This window comes from Varanus komodoensis, unplaced genomic scaffold (genome assembly GCF_004798865.1).
Source record: "Varanus komodoensis strain SLA01 unplaced genomic scaffold, ASM479886v1 scaffold3, whole genome shotgun sequence".
Lineage (NCBI taxonomy): Eukaryota > Metazoa > Chordata > Lepidosauria > Squamata > Varanidae > Varanus > Varanus komodoensis.
In genome coordinates this window covers 22,430,414-22,449,888 of record NW_025335761.1, presented here as the reverse complement: position 1 = coordinate 22,449,888, position 19,475 = coordinate 22,430,414, and the positions used below count along the sequence as shown (strand labels likewise).

The following is a 19,475-nucleotide window of genomic DNA, read 5'->3' as shown; positions in this document are numbered from 1 at the left end:
CCACTAGTTGTCTGTAACTCTCCCAAGTTCAAAGAGTCATGAGCAGCCATATTGGATGGAATCTTAAATGTTTCCTCTGACTAATCCAATGTACATCTTCAAGCAACTGGACAGAGTGTCAGTAAGAAGGCACGCCTTATCTGGATACACTCACAGTAAGAATGAGCTACCCCAATCCCTTCTCTACTTAGCTTTGTTCATCTAGTAGCCTTCAGCCTATAACCTCACATCTTCCAATATGGTCCCATTTTCAACATTTCATGTGTGCAGAGGACAATTATTTGAGAATGCCAAACAAATTGCAAAGGCATTGATTAAGGTTAAAAGCAAAAGCAAACCCAGAATACATAGAAACACAGGAACAGAGCGAGTCAGAAGTGGCCTCCCAGGCCATCTAGTCTGACCTCTGGCACCAGCCGGCTCCGCTCATGACATGCCCACCTTGTGCATGTCCAGCCTATCTTTGAACACCCTCACCGATGGGGCCTCAACGACCTCTTGTGGAAGCCCATTCCACACCCTCGGGGTCCTGACTGTCAGGAAGTCCCTCCTGGCATCTAAATGGAACCTTGGTTCCCTGAGCTTTGCTCCGTTGGAGCGCGTCCTGCCTTCCTCTGCAGGGGAGAACAGGTCTCTACCCATCTCCATGTGACATCCCCTCACATACCTGTATGTCGCCAACATACAAAACAACAAATTGTACACACAAAGATACTCAATACTTTCATTTTGAGAAATTCCCTTAATTTATTTCAGCTATACCAATAGCAATGGGGACACAAGTACTAGTTGCATATATGCAGCACTGTTTAACTGGCTAATGCATGATAAGGGAGTCCGTTTTGCTTTGAATACTAGGGTTGAGTTATGGAACCTGTAAAGTCAGAGTTAGCCTTAGGGGTGCATGAGCCTGGGGCACCAGCTGAGCTGAGGGAGGCATCATGTTGAACCCAGTCATTGTGTTTTTTAATGTGCGGTTTGCAGTGAACCAGGGAGACAAGGAAGCAAGTGCCCACAAATCTTTTTTCCAAGCTTCTACTGGTTGTCTGGGTACTGAATGAGCTTCCTTCAATTAGCTTTAAGATATGTTGATGACATTCACACCAGAAAAAGATGGATACCTTTTTATTTATGACTTAGAACATCTTGAATATAAAAATATTCTAAACCATAGGAACTGTTACCCAAAAAAAAAAAAAAAAAAAGAGAGAGAGAGAGAGAAAGAAAACACAAAACCAGCAATAGTTCTACTGTGTTGCATAATATACTGCTACTGCTAAGGGAAGTGGCTTTTGGTTTGTGCAAACTGTAGCACACGTTTTCAGCAAAGTCATTTTTGGTGAATAGGATGCTATGCTGGATCACAGGACTGTTTTGATGAGTTTTAGCTATAAGAAGCTGCACTTGTCACTAGCAAATTAACTGGAAGTGTCAGGAAAATTTATAGTTCTACCCAGATGTCTGGGAAGACATCCGCCATTTTGGTATCATGGATATACTATAGGGCATTTCATGGTGAGCTGTTTCCAGGAGGCAGAATGTGACTGAGATGGCACAGCTTAGATATGCACCATCAAAACTGAAATAGCTGTCACCAGCAAAGGCTCTGTATAGATCCTGGTAAATGTGTCTTCTGGTAGTTTTTCCAAGGTTGTACAAGAATCCCCATGCATTTCTGTGCGATTCAAGCTATTCAAACCACTGTTCAATTGAAACACAAGTAATGTTGACAAGACACTTGTTATTTGGACCATTAATTGGGACCAGAAGCCTGCAGGCAGTCAATGCAGGTGGGTCAGAACTGGTCTTATGTATTCGGACCTCTGGGTCCCAGTTAGTAATCTGGCTGCTGCATTCCTCACGCACAGCTGCAGCTTCTGAACTTTCGTCAAGGACAGCCCCACATAGAGTGTATTGCAGTAATCTGATCTAGAGATTACTAAAGCATAGATTACTGAATCCAGGCCATCCCTGTTCAGGTAGAGGCACAGCTGGGCCACCAGCCAAAGCTGGTAGAAAGCACACTGCGCCACCAATGCCACCTGAGCCTCCAGTGACAAAGATGGATCAAGAAGCATTCCCAAGCTATGAACTTGCTCCTTCAGTTTGACCCTGTCTAGAACAGGTTGAATACCCTCCATCCCATCAAAGGAATCACCCACCTACAGCATAGCAGTCTTGTCTGGATTAAGTTTCAGTTTGATAGTCCTCATCCAGTCTATTATCATAGCCAGATAATGATTTATCACATTCATAGTCTCCCTGCTGATGATGAAAAGAAGAAATAGAGTTGCATGTCATCAGCATGCTGATGGATGACCCCACTGAGAGGTTTCATGTAGATGCTAAATAGCATGGGTGACAGAACAGATCCCTGAGGGACTCCATGCTCTTTGGTGAATCCAATGGGCTGAACACCTCCTTCTGGAGGTGGCCCCCTGAGTAGGAGTGGAACCACTACAATGCACTGCCCCCACTTCCATCTCGGCCAGCCACTCCAGAAGGATGCCATGGTCAATGGTATCCAAAGCTGCTAGAGAGGTCCAGCAGTATCAACAAGGTTGTACTCCCGTTTTGCTCTTGGCATAGGTCATCATACAAGGTGACCAAGGCTGTTTCTGTGCCAAAACCAGGCCTATACCCCAATTGAAATGGATCTAGGACAATCAGTTTCATCCAAGATTGCTGGGAGCTGACTGGCAACTTCCCTCTCTAGAAACTTGTCCAGGAAAAGAATGTTTGCTACCGGCCTGTAGCTGTTCAAATTTTCTGGGTCAAGGGAGGGCTTCTTGAGAAGTGGTCTCACCACTGCCTCTTTAAGACAGAATAAGACCACTCCATTTCACAGAGAGGCACTGATGACCTCCCTGACCCAGCCAGTTATCCCTTTCTTGCTGGCTTTTATAAGCCAGGAGGGGCACGGATCCAGTACAGAGGTGGTTGCATGAACCTGTCCAAGCACATTGTCCACATCCTTGAGCTGTACCAACTGAAACTCATCCAATAAAACTGGATGAGATTGAGCTCTGGATAGCTCCACTGATTCAACTGTTGTAACTCTGGAGTCCAAGTCCCAGTGGATACAACAGATTTTTTTTTTCTGGAAGTGCCCAGTGAGTAGTTTACAGCAGGCAAAGGATGGTTCCAAGGTGTCCCTGGGGCCAGACTGTAATAAGCCCTGGACTGCCTTAAAAGCTTCACTAGGAAGCACAGAGAGGATTGAAAAGAGGCAGTGAGTTATTGCTCTTTGCCACACAGACTGCCTCAAAATATACCTTATTGTGGTGGGCACATGCCAGATTCCTATTGCATTCACTCAGAGTTCTCCTCTATCTGCACTCCAGCCATCTCCTAAGTTGTTTCATCACTCTCAGTTCCAGGGTATACCACTGAGCTGTAGGAGCTCTACAACAAAGAGGGTGCTTAGGAACAATGGTGTCCACCACCCAGGTCATTTCCATATTACATAGAGTGACCAGGGTTTCAACAGGAGAGTCAGCCATATCACCTGGAAAACCCTGCAAAACCCTCTGGAAATATCCAAATCCATTTGGACTCTAGGTGTTGACCATCTTAATGGATCCATCCCCTTGCAGAGTGAAAAAGCCAGAATGAGGCTAAATCTCAACAGGCAGTGATCTGACAAAGGGACTGAGTCAAAGTGCCTCACAGAGCACCATTCTCAAATTTGACCATGGAAACCAAGTCTGGAGTATGCCCTGCCACATGTATTGGGCCATTGACATGTTGGGACAGCCCCATGGTTGTCATGGAGAAATCCTGAGTCACCTCAGACAGAGGGTCCTCAGTGTGAATGCTTAAGTCCCCCAACACCAACAATTTGGGGGACCCCAAAATCACATCTGAGACTACTTTGCAGCTCAGACAGGGATACTGATGAGTTGCAGGGTGAGCAGTACACCAGCAGAATCTGTCCCACTTGCCCAAGTACTTCAAGGGAAGCTCCACTGGCATAACTGGAAATGCAAAGAGCTTCAAAGAAACACTTTGTCAGAGTGGTAGCAGGGAAACAAGGCATTGCCCCTTCTGTCCCAATCCCCCACAATTCCAATGCTGCTGAGGCATCATCATTGCTGCAATTTACATGACAAAAATGTGCACAGAATTGCTCCAGAGCTGCAACAATAGAGCACATGTCTAAATTTACACTTCAGTCTTTCACCACTTAATCATCTATTCACAATGCAGCCTTCACTGGAGTTGCAAGGTAAAGACATTAAAAAAAGAAGAAGAAGAACAAATGGCCGGATTAGCAATGTTACAGTCACTTAAAGCTGACTCATGACTCACCAGCTGAAGACCACTGCCTGAACAGATTAGGTTCCGTGACTTCTAGACATGTCTACTCATCGATGCTTTAAAATCCATTTAGGGAACCACAGAAGCAAAATGCTATCCATCCAAGGAGCTGCCTCCAAACTTTTAACCAACAGAAAGTCACCTGCTCATTTTGCTTGCTTCTGAAGGGTTAGAAAGGGTCTTCAATGCATAAGATGCTTTCTGCAGCATTCCTAAGCAGCTGACCCTTTGAGGAGGCAGAAAACCGCAACTCTGAGCATTTATGCACATGTTCTCAGACATGCCACTCTGTGGTTCTACTGTGTTCACTGGTGAGCCTGGATACACATGGTATCTGCAGTAGCCAGGGGTGCTTTCTGATGGTTTTCATGAGTAAGAAGGCTGCACATTTTTCTCTTAGATTCAGACCTAGCAGTTGTGATTCCTGTCACTTACAGAGTAGACTTCTGTAATGCACTTTACATTGGGCTATGATTATTTTGAAACCTCGGTTAAAAACAAGTAGCTATTCAGTCTGCAGAGTGCACTTATCATGTAGTCAGTGCAAAATCTGTCTGCAGAGTGCACTTATCATGTAGTCAGTGCAAAATCTATCGTGTTGTTCCAACTAGTTCTTCTCTCTTCAACTAGGGTCTCCAACTGTGTCTGTTGCTGCCAACAGTAGGTGTTGGTTGGTACCCATTAGGCTTCCTCATCCTTTCTGATTTTTATTTTATTTTTAAATTAAAAAAAAAACTTTTGGGGAGGTTGGGTTTCTGTGGGGGGACCTGTTCTTTTGCTCTGTGTAATTCCCTGAGCATCACTAGTTTAACATCTGTGAAACGGGTTTTGGTTGTACTTTGCAGGAGGCACAGAGGTGATTTGGCATTTGGGCAGCAGACAGCACCTCTGCTTTATATGTGGTTTCTTGGCCAAGTTACTGGTCTTGGCACCTCATCAGTTTCTTTTCTGTGGAATGTGTGTTGGAGCAGTAAACTGGGATGAGTAAATAGTATGATGCTTTGGAATGCAGAAATCACCTTTGCCTTGTACTTAAGCTGTTGGCCAAGTTTCTTTTCTTTGAAACTCACCAGTTTCTTCGAAACTCACCCATCCACTCTGCCAAAGCTACCAAGAGCCACATGTGCCCACCAAAAGGTTGGGTCCCCTGCTCTGTGGAAATAGTTGAGTACTTGTGAAGTGATGCAGCTGTATCATGGCTTGCATTAACCATTCCTAGCCATTGTGGTGTTTCTTTCTGAATGAGGACTCATGGTGGTGATATGAAATTACAATCCACATATGATAAATTCCCAGTGCCTGCCAAAGTCATACACACAGACACAGACACACACACAGACACACACACACACACAATGCAAGATGAAGCACACTTTTATGTGCCTAATCTATTATTGTAGAACAGCTCTCTGATATTCAATGGAATCAGTTGTATGCTGTAAATGGTTCCCTGCAGTCTCACTTAATGTCAGAGAGGCATTTGGCCAGGTTCATCTGGATAACATCCACTGCCACAGTGAAATGGATGACTATAGCTTATAGTTTTAAGTGATCTATCCTTTTAAAAAAGGAAGCATTTTTCTAAACATATAAATTACTGATAAATAGAATATAATTTTAAAACAAGATTATTGGAAAGGAACTGAATTTCAAGCACAAAGTGCCACCAACTTGCTTCGTAAGAAAAACTGATACCAATATCTGCATCAGCCATTGCTTGCTTGCTTTGTATGATGTCAATGGAGCAGGACAAGTTTTATATTTATGCCCTGTCCCAGCTCAGGCTTCCTTTATGGAGACCAAGCAACAACAGTGCATGCAGAATAATTGGATAAGGCACCTTTGATTCAAGATTGGTTTAAAATTATTGTTCTAATAGGGATAAAAGGGAATAAAGGCTCAGACAACCCAAGCTTGTGATGGCCCTTAAGCAGTGGTTGAAGCAGGGGCTGACAGCAAAGTGCAAAAGCTTCACTTTGTGTGTCAACAGCTGCCAGGGGTAGGAAATGTTTCTCCTAAATGTTTCACTAAACGTTCTCAGGCAAATTCTTAGATGCAGATTCCTCTAAGCCAGAGTTCTGTTGTCAATTTTCCCAATAAAACAGCAGGTCATCACAGGCAAGGAAGTCTAAAGGTGATGGGATCCTGACACTAGGAAGAGAAGAACACTATAGTAAGCCTTGAAAACAAAATCTTGACTTTGACACGAACAGCAACACAATAGTGGTCTTCTGGCTGCTCTAAGTAGAAAGAAATAATTCTTAAACTGAGGCCATTTTAAAGGTGATACTTGGCCTCCAGTGTCTGATTGTGGCCCCCTTGGCAGAAAGGAAAATATAAGCCTGGCAATATCAGTTCATGGCCAACTGTGGACATAATTCTGGAAAGCCTGAAGTGCCTAATCCTGATTAATCATGAAAGCTAAGCAGGGCTAGGCCTGGTAAGAAATATGATCTGGGAGAGACACCTTCTATATGCACAGAACACATTTCCTTCAACATTTCTGGAAATTAATAGCTTTATATAGGCAACTAATTAACTTAGGTTTAAATACAGGAGATGCACAAGGATTCCAGAAAGTTATAGTTATATGTTCATTTATTGTAACTGTGTATGTTACCACTGTGCATGATATATTCTTATTCCTTTTTCCCTAGCCATACATTACAATTGCCTTGTGTTGCACTTTTTGCAGGCTATGGTAGATTTCTTCTCTGGATTCACTGAGGTTGCTATGGAAAGCATAGCAAAATCTGGCACTCTAAGTCCACTTTTCCACTGCTAGCAGTTGCTTGAGAAAACTTAATACATAGATTTCATTTTCCTACCACCACCCCTTACACAAGTTAAAACAGACTTTAATGCCAGATGTCTGACAGGAGAGGATTTAGCTTGTTGCTTCAACAGTGCTTCGATTGTCATTCCTGGGTGGTAAAATTGTGCCTACAGGGAGCAGCAAGGGTGTAATAAATCCAGATCCACTTCCTACTTGGAGTTGCTTGCATATTATTTAGTAGGGAGCTGAAGTTGGGTCCAGTATGTGCTATGAATATAACCATAGGTTTTATCTACTTTGAAAGAAAAGGTAGTGTTAAACTCTTCCTTCTGCTGCTTCTAGGGGAAATATTAAGCCAACAAGGCCCCAGTATCTTAATGATACAGTATAGAAGCCCTATCCCAACCTAGCAGAATGCCAGTATGAGGATATGGCCAGCACCAGAGCACACGATGCCCAAATGTTCTTTGTAATTCAGAAGTGCATCTTGAGAGCTACCTGAATCGTACATGTACCAACCATTTACCATTTCACACAAATACAAGCCAGCTGCTTTTGCATGAGTAGCTCCCTTGCTGGATTGTGCTGCAGAACCTCAGTTGGGAAAGCAAGAAGTCAGCTAGGAGCTTTTTTTTTGGGGGGGGGGGGCAGGCGATGCACTAACTCAATTCAAACTGAACATACTTAACATGCTTAATCTTTGGCAAAGCAATTTAAATTTTAGATATTATTCTTCTCTATCTCTCGATATGGATTTTTTAAAAAGTTTTGGAAATATAAAGTTTTCCATCATGTCTTTCCCAAATTAAACTGAAAGATTACAGATAGGTATGAGGCCACTAATGCTATGTCCCAAGTGGAAGGTGGACCTGGATTATACAATTAACTCTATATAATTTCCATGAATAAGTGCATCCAAAATTTGTTCAAAAACAATGTTATCTTAGCATGAACATGATCATATACACACAAGAGCAGGCAGGTGGTGGGGTGGGTGGGTTATTGCAGGGCACTGTAATAATATAGTGTACTTTAGAAAGAAAAGACAAAAGTAAGGTATACAGCATGAATTAGAACACAGATTTAAAGTTTCAGTTAAAGAACGACATTAAGAACACCTTTGAATAGATCTCCAGAACTCAGTGAAATTTGCTTAAAATAATCGTTTTATTCAGAAAAAGATGTGTATACAAGAAGTCCAAAACTTTGGGTTATTTCATTCCTAAATGGTTCAAAAATTGGAAGCTAATGCTGCATTCCTTCATGTTTTGGTACAGTGACTTACACTATGTGCAAATAATCAATCCAATTTATAAATATTAGGAACAAAATTTCCAGCCTTAGCCTGCCAAAAGGAAGTCTGAAACTTCAGTATGAACAAATAACAGAGACCATGCATAAGCATTACCTGTATGTTGATCCCCTGACATGCATATGCAAACAGACTAGCAAAATCCAGAGTTTACGAGTAGGGCTTAGGTGGTCTTATTAGAAATTAAGCACACAATTCTCCTTTGTTAAAAATACATCCTTGACATTCCTCAATATGAAGAAGTACTCACCCTAATCCTTACATAAAAGCTCAACATCATCTACCAAGAATCAAGCAGAAACCCTCTAATCCTTTGTTTTTTGTTACCTGAATAAAAAGATTTGGCATGAAACACCTGGATCCTACAGTGATGGGTATGTAAATGAAATGATGAAGTATTTGCCTGATGTGAAGAGTGTGGATCTTACATATCATCTAGTAGATTCCGCTGGGGTGAAGTCACCAGTGGTGGCACACCTCTGAACCATGGATATGGGGAAATGTAGTCATTTTGTTCTAGCAGCCAATTTTAGGTTACTGCATAGGAAGCAGAGAGCCATGGCCTCCAAGTCATTCTCTCCAAAGCTTTCTCTTCCACTTGCAAGGCCAGAGAAACAGGCAACTCTGAGGGGACTCAAAACATGGACGAGATGGTAATGCAGGGAGAAAGAGTTTAGATTAGGTAGGTGCTTAGTAATGATTTGGAACAAGCCAGGGCTAAATAAAAGGAACAAGCACTACTGGAGCCAGAATCGAATCAAATTGTTGGCACTTAACTTCAGAAAAGTGGCAAAACAGCTTTGAAACTGAAGAGAAACTGACAAAATCAGGGTGCTTCCAATTCTGGTTGAACTAATAGCCAAAGCTTTCTGAACAAAGATTAAAAGCTTAACAATGCAATAGCCCCATTATGTACAAAATATAACAATTTTGAATAATCAACAAGGATCTCTTAAAAGGACAAGGGTTTTTATCTTATGGAAATTCATTGAGCAACTCTCCACTCATTTATGCATACAGGCTCTGCAACATCATGGAGCCTTGTCTGCAACCCTTCAATAGCTAAGGAATTTTGGATAGGAACTCTCCCCACCATCCCTGTGCACAAGCCTGCAGTGGAGCCCTGCCTATTTCCTCAGTCCCTTGAGCTGAGAGAAAAACCTCAGCACCAATGTCAACAGTAGCAGGGATAGTGCATGGGCTATGTGAATGCACAGACAAGCACTCAGAGAACTACTGTCAGGGCTAAGCAATTTGCCTTTCTTCTTCATGGTCTCTGCATACATACAGGTGAGTAGCAAGCTAACCTAACCAGCAGACATGGGGTTGATGTTCTATTGCAGAATGGCTGAAATGATAGTCCAAAGGAGCCATCAGTTCTAGCTTAGCTTTCCAGTCTGTAGGGCCTGAGGAAAGCCAGTAGCCTTGACCGTGTCACAACATGGCAGTTATAAAGGGGAACAGCTCTGCTAAATACCACCAATGTAGCCATTGCTCGAGTGTAATAAGCCTGAGGAGGATCCAGAAGCAGGACCTGCCAATTCATTTATTCTTTCATTCATTCAGTTTCTATACCATCCATAAGCCTAGAACTCATAGGCCAGTTTGATGATGCATGCTACGCAGGAGGCAAATCTCTACAACAATACTGGCAGTCTCTGCTGTTTCATCCGTTAGCAAAGAACAGATGAGGGGGTTGCAAATAGGCTCCATGCAAGATTTATAGAACAGGCCTTCAGTGTGAGCCACCAAAGCTTTTCTATCTTGTGTTCTTCCTCAGTCCATTTGAAAAATGGGTCCTTTTCTAGGACAGCAGACAAAAACATCAGTAATTCCCACTTCATACTGTGACATTTAGTGAGTAAATACGTGCACTGGCAATCACTCCTATCTCTGCCAGACTTTTCTTTTGGAACACTTTTCTGACAAACAGAATAGTTCAGGCACAATGTGTATGGGCAGGTACTACATCCAGAGTCTTAATGCAGCAAAAAATACATGGACACAAAGGCACATCTAAAAGCTGTTCCACAGATCTTATTGCTGGCATAAGCTTTCTTGGAAATAAAGATGGCCTTAGAGGCTGTCTCCTCACTCTGCAGTATGCCTGCTGGTCAGTTTAAATGATGCTGATGAAAATACTTTCAAAAATGCAAGAGGTCAGGAGGGGCCAGGAGCCTGGCAGGTGCCAGGACAGTACCTGTTGGCACAGTAGTGTTCACAGGCCCCCTGTTGGAGACCCCAGGCTAAGAAAACATCCAAATGGCTTTCCATTAGTTCCAAGCATGCCTAACTCAGTGCCATGTAGGACTAAGATCACTTCAAAGATGGCACTTGCCTATGTATAGGCATGGGCACAGGAAGGGGCAGATGGTAACACTCTTAACTCGCTAAGCATCAGCAGCCTAGTTCTGATTCTACCACTTAGAGGTCAGGAACCTGAGGTGCTGAGCTAGCTCAACAGGAAATGTCTCCCCATAGCAGACTCTTGTGGTTAAGGGTTAAGGCCAGAACATCCTGTGTTGATGAGCAATGCCTTGAATAAAACATCGCTGCCGTGGTAACGCTGACTTGGCTAACTAGGTGCGATGTTAGGACACAGCAAGACTGAGATACAGTCAGTTGTGATTTAAGCTACATGTTTATTTCTGCTTGCTTAGCGATATTGCACTTACTCCAAAAGTGTATAATGAAAGAGGAAGTTTCACTATCGTCAGCTTCCTCTCAACATCAGCAGCCAATTATGTGTTAAAGAAACACCAAACTCCTTTATTTCAGCAGGACACAAACATAGGTACCTCACAAGAGGCCACACATCAGAGTTTCTTCCATGCCCATGTTCAAATAAACTCAGATAATCCAAACAGGAGCCAAAACATTGCTGGATTACAAGTCCAGCAATGTAATCCAAGACAGGATCACAAGGCATGGGATTCAAGACATGCAATAATTCAGGGTTCAATTGCCTTCCAGGCCAAGGAGTGTCCAGTACCAGCAATGTTCTGCCCACAAAGCTCTTGTTGCCTCTGCACCAGGTTTTATGCAGGGGCAGGGTGATTAAAGTTCCTCACTTATCAGTTCAGACCTACAGGAATCTGCTCCTGAAGCAGAAAACTCCAGCTCACTGGGTATTTTTCCCCATGCCTTTTCAACCACTGACATTGTCTGGGAGATAGCCCTGGATATGCCCCTTCCCTGGTTGAGTCTGCCTCTCAGGTGTTTATGAAAGAACAGTTCTCAGGCTGTGACTTGGACACTCCTTCCAGGGCTAGCTTTGGCTGTTGTGGCAAACTAATAGCTGCCTCCCCTGTCTGCACTCCTCTGTGAAACTAGAAACGGATGGATTCCCAGCATCCTGCCATCCCACTTCACCAGGCACGAAATCAAAATCCTTCCATCTCTGAATCAGACTCTTCTTGAGACCATGGCTTCAGGGAAAGTCATGGCATCTACATGTAATCCTATCCTAGTTTCAGTGGGTACAAAAGACTATTAGGAAAAGAGGTAGTCAGAAGAAATGGACAGCTATGGAAGTGCCAGCTACTGCATTTCCAGGAGCAGTGCAAATGTTGCATCCACAAAGCAGATGCCTTGGAAGTGACTGGCAAATCTCTGCACTCTATGTTGAGTAGCCTCAGACTGGAACACTAAGGGGTGTGGCACTAATGCACTAAGTTGCACTATCCACTATATTCAGATCACAGCTTGAAAGTTCCACTGTTTGGCCTAATGCTCCTTGGTGGCTTTTCAGCCTATAGCTTTGCACCCATCACTGGGTTTGTAGGAAATAGACTTATATGAAGTCTATTGACTTATATGAAGATGGCATGGAGAGCAGTAACCTGGGCAGTGTATTGAGCCCAGGCATTTTGGCAGTTGCTCCACTGAGATTCCTAAAGTCTGGCTGGTAAGACAGTCAAAATCAGAAGTGGAATTTTATGTGACATCCAGGGGACCTTGTACAAGGAAGCAAAGTCCTTTCCGGAAACAGAGAAAAACTGTGCCATGGAAGAACTCCTAGAGGTGAAGTTCTGCAGAATGTTTGAAATTGACCTGAATGCTAGAAAAGGTCAGAGAACTAGGTCAGTGTTGCCTAGTGAGGCCTTCATACTAGATATGGTGTCCCAAGAACAAAGCAGTAGCAGATCTGAAGGCCAGCAACGTGAACTAGGAAGAGTTAAAACAGCCAGGTAAAAGGTCAAGTGTCTGAGGGCACTAGACAAGCCAAGAGCTCAGAACACAAGATATACAGCTCACAGCAGAACGCTTAAAGGAAGTGCAGCGGCAGAAAGAGTGCAGAGTGCAGCTCAGTGGGAGGAAGATTTTACTTCTGCATCTTTTTCAAAGAGATACTTTTCAGAAATTTGAATCCCTTCCCTACTGGTCATGACCAAGATTGTGCAAATTCACTGGGCAGATGGGTGAATAAGGACTCAGTCCTCTTTCCACAGAAAGCGGTAGTTAATGGGAAAACTGCCTGAAAGAAGACTGTAAGAGAACCGAAAGTGAGGAAAGCATGTGAAATTTGGTTTTGTCATTTTCTCTCAAATGGCAGCTGTAAAAGGGGAAACATGTGCTTCCAAGATTGTGCAATGAGCATGTGATAGAAAGAGTAACCTAGAGGAAAGTGGCAGGGTGGGGGGACTTGCCCTCCTTATCCCATTGCTGTGAGAACAGGAAAGAAACTGCAGTCCAGGACACACTTGCTGGGAATATGGCTCAGTGGAGCTTGCTCTGGACAAGCACATGTCATATACTGCTGTCTGCAAGAGGCAGAGAGGATGTATTTGTAGTGGGAAATCATTCTCAATGGACTTCTTGCAATGTGGCATGCTAAAACAGAACTTTAAATTCAAAGCGGTAACACATTGTGAAAAGAAATGCTTAAATATATGCAGGCTAACAATGGAATAAAGTGGTCTAATGCACTTTGCAGCAGATAGGAAAAAGCAGGGGGAAGAGTAGGAGTAATAAAGGGGCACATCATGTTTCTGCTTGACTTCCTAAGCATGAAATCCTATGCATGTTTAGGACTTAGGGCATGAAATCCTATGCATGTTTAGGACTTAGGGCATGAAATCCTATGCATGTTTAGGACTTAAGAGCACAAACCAGGGCCATTAGATGCTGTCTAAACAGAGTTCCAGCTCCAACTGGGGACTGCCCTCCACAGTTCTTTGTATGCTGGCTGTGGCTCCAAGGTAGCAGAACCTAACTTGGGACCAGTGTTGGCGAAGGCCTGCAGGGGCAGGGATGGGAGGAGCAATGTATCACCATCCTAGGAGGTGTTGACAACAAGTGTGGTGATGGGTCCAGGCAGGCATTCCTGCAGGAAGCTGGTTGTGCCACTTTTGTTGATTCAAATTCAGAAGAGGAAACTGAGTATTTCAATGAGATTGAGGAGCAGGGTGTTGTTCAAGGTCCTGAAAGGTAAAGGGAAGAGATGAAGGTGGTAGAAATTAACCCAAGGGCAGCTGCAGGGGTGGTCCAGACAGACCCTGGGAACAGTATGGAGATACAGCTGGCAGGGTGGCAGGCGGCGGGGGGGGGGGTGATGGGACTTACACTGACCTGGTTTGTTAACATAGGGTGATTGAGACCCTTGATGTGTACCTAAAACATGTGCTTAAAATGAAACATCAAATGCCTCATTAATATAATGGTTGGAACAAAAATTATTGCAACAGTTGGACAGTCTGCAACAATATTCATATTTTAGAGAAAATTGTTAAAAGGGGGGAAATGTGTGTTTGGCTACATATCAGATGCCAGATAAGATACCAGTGTTGGTTGTCAGCAGATGAGTGACATCATGGTACATGTCTTGTTGTGCTGGTATTGTTCCTCTTTCAAGGGGAGATCCTGTCAACATTTGGTTCATTTCATGATGATGTCCACACAGCTGCAGGCAGGGTTTATAATCCTGATTGTGCACATGAAAATGGCTTTTATACTTTAACCTTCATATTTCAGTGTTCTTTTCACATGTGGTTATAAGGCATAATCTATCATAACCCTCTTGATATCCGACAATATCACCTGCTCTACTCATATTGTATAGTCCTTTTTGTTTTCTTCCTAATCCCACCTACCTTCCTCCTTCATTTGTCTGTAATTTTTAAATTGCAAAACTGCAGGCAGAGGCCTAACATTTTAAGTATTGCTGTACAGTGCAATACAATTATAAAAAGATGAATAATTGCTAAATAATGTTGCATCTTTCTTTCCACTTAACTGCAAAAAGGCAGTTTGATGTATCCTTTCCTATTTCCCTTTCATTGTGTATTTTGCCACTTTGTAAAAGACTTTTGTGCTGCAATGATAAATTGATGAGTTCTGAGCAAGACACAGACCATTTTTACAAATGATAGAATGTGCATTTTGGTTTGCATTTTAAGAATTCCAGCCATATCTTTGCACAACTAGCAGCATAGGATTTAACATGATTGGAGTTGGATTGTGGTGCTAGGTTATAAACCTGAAGCCAGGGTTTATTTCTTTGTTTTATTTGACTGCAGTGTACAGTTACTATAGAAATAATTAAATAAGTTATGAAAATGAACTAAAACAAATTTAGACAGACACTGCAACAGGATTGCAGTTTGGGGCAACTTTTAAAACATCCTGCAAATATGAATGCTGTCTGGGGTTTCTTCTCCCCTTCCTTCCCAAAAGACCAGGTGAACGCATTTCTAATTCTTTAATGCTAAAGCTGACCAGCTAGGCTAGCTTTGTAGTATCAAAGAAGAGCACAGATAACTGAGCACTTTTGTCAATAACAAAAGAAACAAGCTAAATTAGAATACTGGCCATTAAGGAAATGCAGCTTAAAGATAAGATGCTGAGTACCTCTTCTCTGAAACTGAAAAGAGCAAGCTACATCTTCAAAGTGGGTCCTCCTGTTTCCGGCCCTACTGCTTGAAGCATCTGATGCATCTCAACTGATTCAGCCTCTTAATTTGGTGCCATGTTCATCGATTAATTTTTACACTGTATTTTATGCTTTTAAATGATTGAAATTGTCACCAAACCTCACAGAGAGTGCCCGCTATTTGGCAGTTTAAGAATCTAATATGGAAAATTAATGATGCTAGGTTGGTCCTCCTCCACATTAGAATGGTCATTAAACTTGGCCTGTCTGATTCTCAACGAAACTGACTTATCTGTGCGACCACTGGCCATGGCATTTTTCTGGATTCTGGCCCTTCTGCTTTGTCTGGATCAGAGCCTGTCTCAGCAATCTTTGAAATCTTTTCTATAGGAGAAGAAGGCCCAATACAAATTAGTTCAGGTAATAGTAATAAATGTACATGGCAACTGCATTACATTTTATTTATTGGCCCTCCAGATTTTTGTAGAAATTACCTGCACACAGCAGCACACAGGTATAAATACAATATGGCCTGATCTCTTTAAGTAGAAGGAAATCAAGTTTCAAACTAAAAGCAGCTATCATGTTACTATCCCAAGTTCAGCATTCCTCCTGTTCAGAAAGAACTGCAAAATACCGTTTTTGCCCTTATAAATATCTGGTGCCATACTGTGTGTGTTATGATGTAAAATAAGTATACATGCTCCTGCAGTTTATATCCTAAAACTTTGAAGATAAATTTCTATGTATATTTGGACTGAAAAATACAGCAATTCCCAGGATTCTTGGTGAGGGAATGCTGGGGATTGTGAGACATTTTTTCTGTCTAAGCAGGCCTTTAAATTAAATAAATTCTGCAATTTTATAATTTTACAATTAGAAATTTGGTAGAAAGGCCTAACACTACATATTTTACATTTGTAAATATCAGCATATATGCACATTATTCTCAGAAATAACTAAACATAGCATGCTTTATTTAGAAGTCCAACAGCAACAAAATAATCAGTCAAAAACTACTGTGAGACAAAGTGTTTCCATGTTTATAGCTCACATATGGATGATTATTTCTTTAATGAACTTAATTAAGTAAATCAAGAACAAATGAAATAGATTTTAGAAATAATGGTTAAATTGGCAGCATGCTACTCTTCATTCACATCTTCATCTTTCATTTCATCTGCACAAAAATAAAACGACTGCTATAGTACTGAAAAGGCCCAATATTATAGATGAAAAAGCACTTGAATGTTATTGCTGTAATCAGGCACATTTCAGCCCAAGGGCTGCTCTGCATTTAGGAAAGCATGCTGAAGACAGTACACCAACACTGAGCATGACCAAAGCCCAAAGTAAGTGGGCTAGAATCAGCACCAAGGAACTGTAGAGCTGGAAGGGGCCAATAAGGCCATGGGGTCCAGCCCTCTGCTCAGTGCAGGGCTGCATGCTAAAGCATCCCCAACAGATGGCTGTCCAGCTGCCGATAACAAATAATTTGTCTACCACTTCTTCCATATTCACAGAAGTGCCCCTGCCACTTGTGCAATGATGATGTAGCACTTCCACAGCAAATCAGAATGGACTGAAGCACTTCTTTCTGGAAGGAAGCAGGTTAGCAGAGCTCCCATAAGGGAGCTCCTCTAATCCGCCTCCTTCCAGAAACAAGTGTTTCCGCTCATATCGGGGCTTCCTGTAAGTAGCCCCAAATCTCTCTTGCATAAATGGTGGTTCTGCGTGTGCAATGGAACTCTGGAATTCTGCCTCTAGTCCCCCCCCCCCAACAATGTGTTGGATGGCAATTCCTAACATTTCATGCCATTCACCATGCTGGCTTGGACTGCTGGGAATTGCAAGTCAAAACATCTGGACTGCATCAGTCCAGGCATTACTGGACAATGTGGAGACAGAGTGGGAAAAGGAATTAGACATGCATTTTCAACAGCAGCCATGCATTTACTGGAACATCTAATTTGGCTTTAACTCTGTGTCTGTGGTCGAAATATTATGAGGATTACATGTTCTGGTCTCTCAAGTCATAGTCCAACATTCTAACTACTATGCTACACTGGCTTGAAAAAACAAAAACAAAGAAAGCAAAAAACAAAAACCCAGACCAAGCCATTCAAACCACACCAATAAAAAGGGTTACGACTCACAGATATGCTGGCTAGAACACACCAAGAGTTATAGGGCTTTTTCTGTCTACATTGGCCTGGGATTGCACCTATGCCCATCTTGTTTGGATTATGCTTCAGATTACTTACTATCATCTACTTCAAAATTGCTCCTGGCTAGCTGTTTGAGCTTCACATTTATATAGGCTCCTGACACTTCCCATTCCGATATACTTCTTATTGAAGCTTATGCTCTGAAAACATGTTGCAGCATGGGAGGATACTATTCAAAGAGAAAAGTCAGAAGCCCTGCCGAGGGCTCCAAAAGCATTGGCACACCTAGAGGAGATTAACAACCAACAAATATACATAAATTGACTTCTGAAGGATTTATTTATTTATTAGATTGTTAGCCAACACCATTAGCTGCAGGGCTTCCAGGGCAGGTAGAATCTTGCTTATTATAGCAGTAGGCTCAAAACAGAGTGTCAACTTCATAATCTTAAATGCTAACAGAAAATGAGCTTTTAATGTGATCTACTTTCTCTTTTCTTAATTTAGAATTTATTTATTTATATCCTGCCTTTTTCCTACAAAGGGCTCAAGGCAGCTTGCATCTCCTCCTCCATCTTATCCCCACAACAACCCTGTGAAGTAGTTTGGGCTGAGAGTATGTGACTGGCCCAAAGTCACCCAGTTGGCTCCATGGCTGAGCAGGGACTAGAACCCAGATCGTCTGAGTCCCAGTCCCATGCCCTTAACCACTATATCATACTGGCTTTATGTCAAAGAAATGCAAGCAGTTATCCTTTCTGGAACAATTTTTGTAAATTTCTTGACACCAAGAACACAAGGGTTAAGTTTGTCTATTATTTGAGAGACAATTCATGTTTGTGTGTCCAACTTTTTGCTAGCTGACATGATCAATCATTATTTTATTACATTTTCTAAGAGAACTAATCCCACAACTATTTATGTCAGTTCAAGAATGTCAGAAAATATTTTGAAATTTTGTGTTATTTCTGGCATTGTTTTGTGTCTTATGAAAGGGATTTTTTGTTTGGTTCTTCCAGTTTAATTATAATACATTAGTGCATACCTTTGGTGAGAACCTGCTTGCTTTTTAAAAAGATAATCAGAAGCTTATTCCAAAGGTTTATTAAGAACCTCACCTCCTCTGGTTTTCAGTGGTATGCCAGGAATGTCGACATCTGTGGATAGCTCATTGTTCATGCTGATACAATAAAAAGGTTCATCAAGAAAGGAAGGCTTTCTTGGCCTGTCTGTGCAGAGGGCCATTGACATGAAGTAGCTTTCAGAGCTACTAGTACATGGCATCTCCTCTTGGTTATCACTTTCCTTTTTCTCTGAAAGGTGAGATTCAACCAATGCCTTGATAACATTACAGTCAGGGGGTACCATCACTTCCTTTGAGAACATATTATCATCTTCAGCTCCATCCATTTCTTGCTCAGCTGGCATTCTCACACTTTGGACATCATCTAATGGTTCATTCCTGAAGAATGGAATTGTGTTCTCCAGTGAGTCCCCAGAAAGGTTTATTCTCTCAAAACAAGATCCTTGAGATTTTGTCAGGACAAGGCTGTTTACACTTCTTGGGGATGGCACACATTTTTCCAGAAGGGCATTAAGCTGCATTTCTGAGAGACAAGGCAGTACATCAGTCTGGAAAAAACAAGGAAATGTTCTCCCTGTCAGAATGTAACCATAAATAATGCCATCATATGGTAAAATAGCTTGAACAGCACAGGGAAATAACAGAAGCATTGACTGCTGATGCCAAAGGGTACAAACCAGACTCTGAAACAAAGCAAAAGTTTCACAATGGACTAAGAAAAGTTTAATATGATCTATAATTGGACATGCACCTGTTATTTGTATATTTATTAAATTACACAACTTTCTCCCAACTTGATCTGAAGCTCGCCTGGGAGCCAACTGCACATAAGTCTGAATGTCTTACAATATAAATTTACAAGGATAATACTTTTGTGTATGGGTGCAAAAATAAACAGCCAGAAAACAGAAAGATAAAGAAAAACCTCTTAGCCACCATTTCAG

General features: G+C 42.1%; 1 protein-coding gene across 1 annotated transcript in view; it reads right to left on the bottom strand.

Moving 5' to 3' along the window:
- Positions 1-18,536: 18,536 nt before the first annotated feature.
- Positions 18,537-19,475, bottom strand: part of FSIP1 (fibrous sheath interacting protein 1) — an 83,123-nt gene continuing 82,184 nt past the window's right edge. Inside the window, exon 12 of the mRNA XM_044437129.1 lies at positions 18,537-19,079. Within this exon, the coding sequence (XP_044293064.1) occupies positions 18,537-19,079 (543 nt within the window). The remainder of the gene's footprint in view (positions 19,080-19,475) is intronic.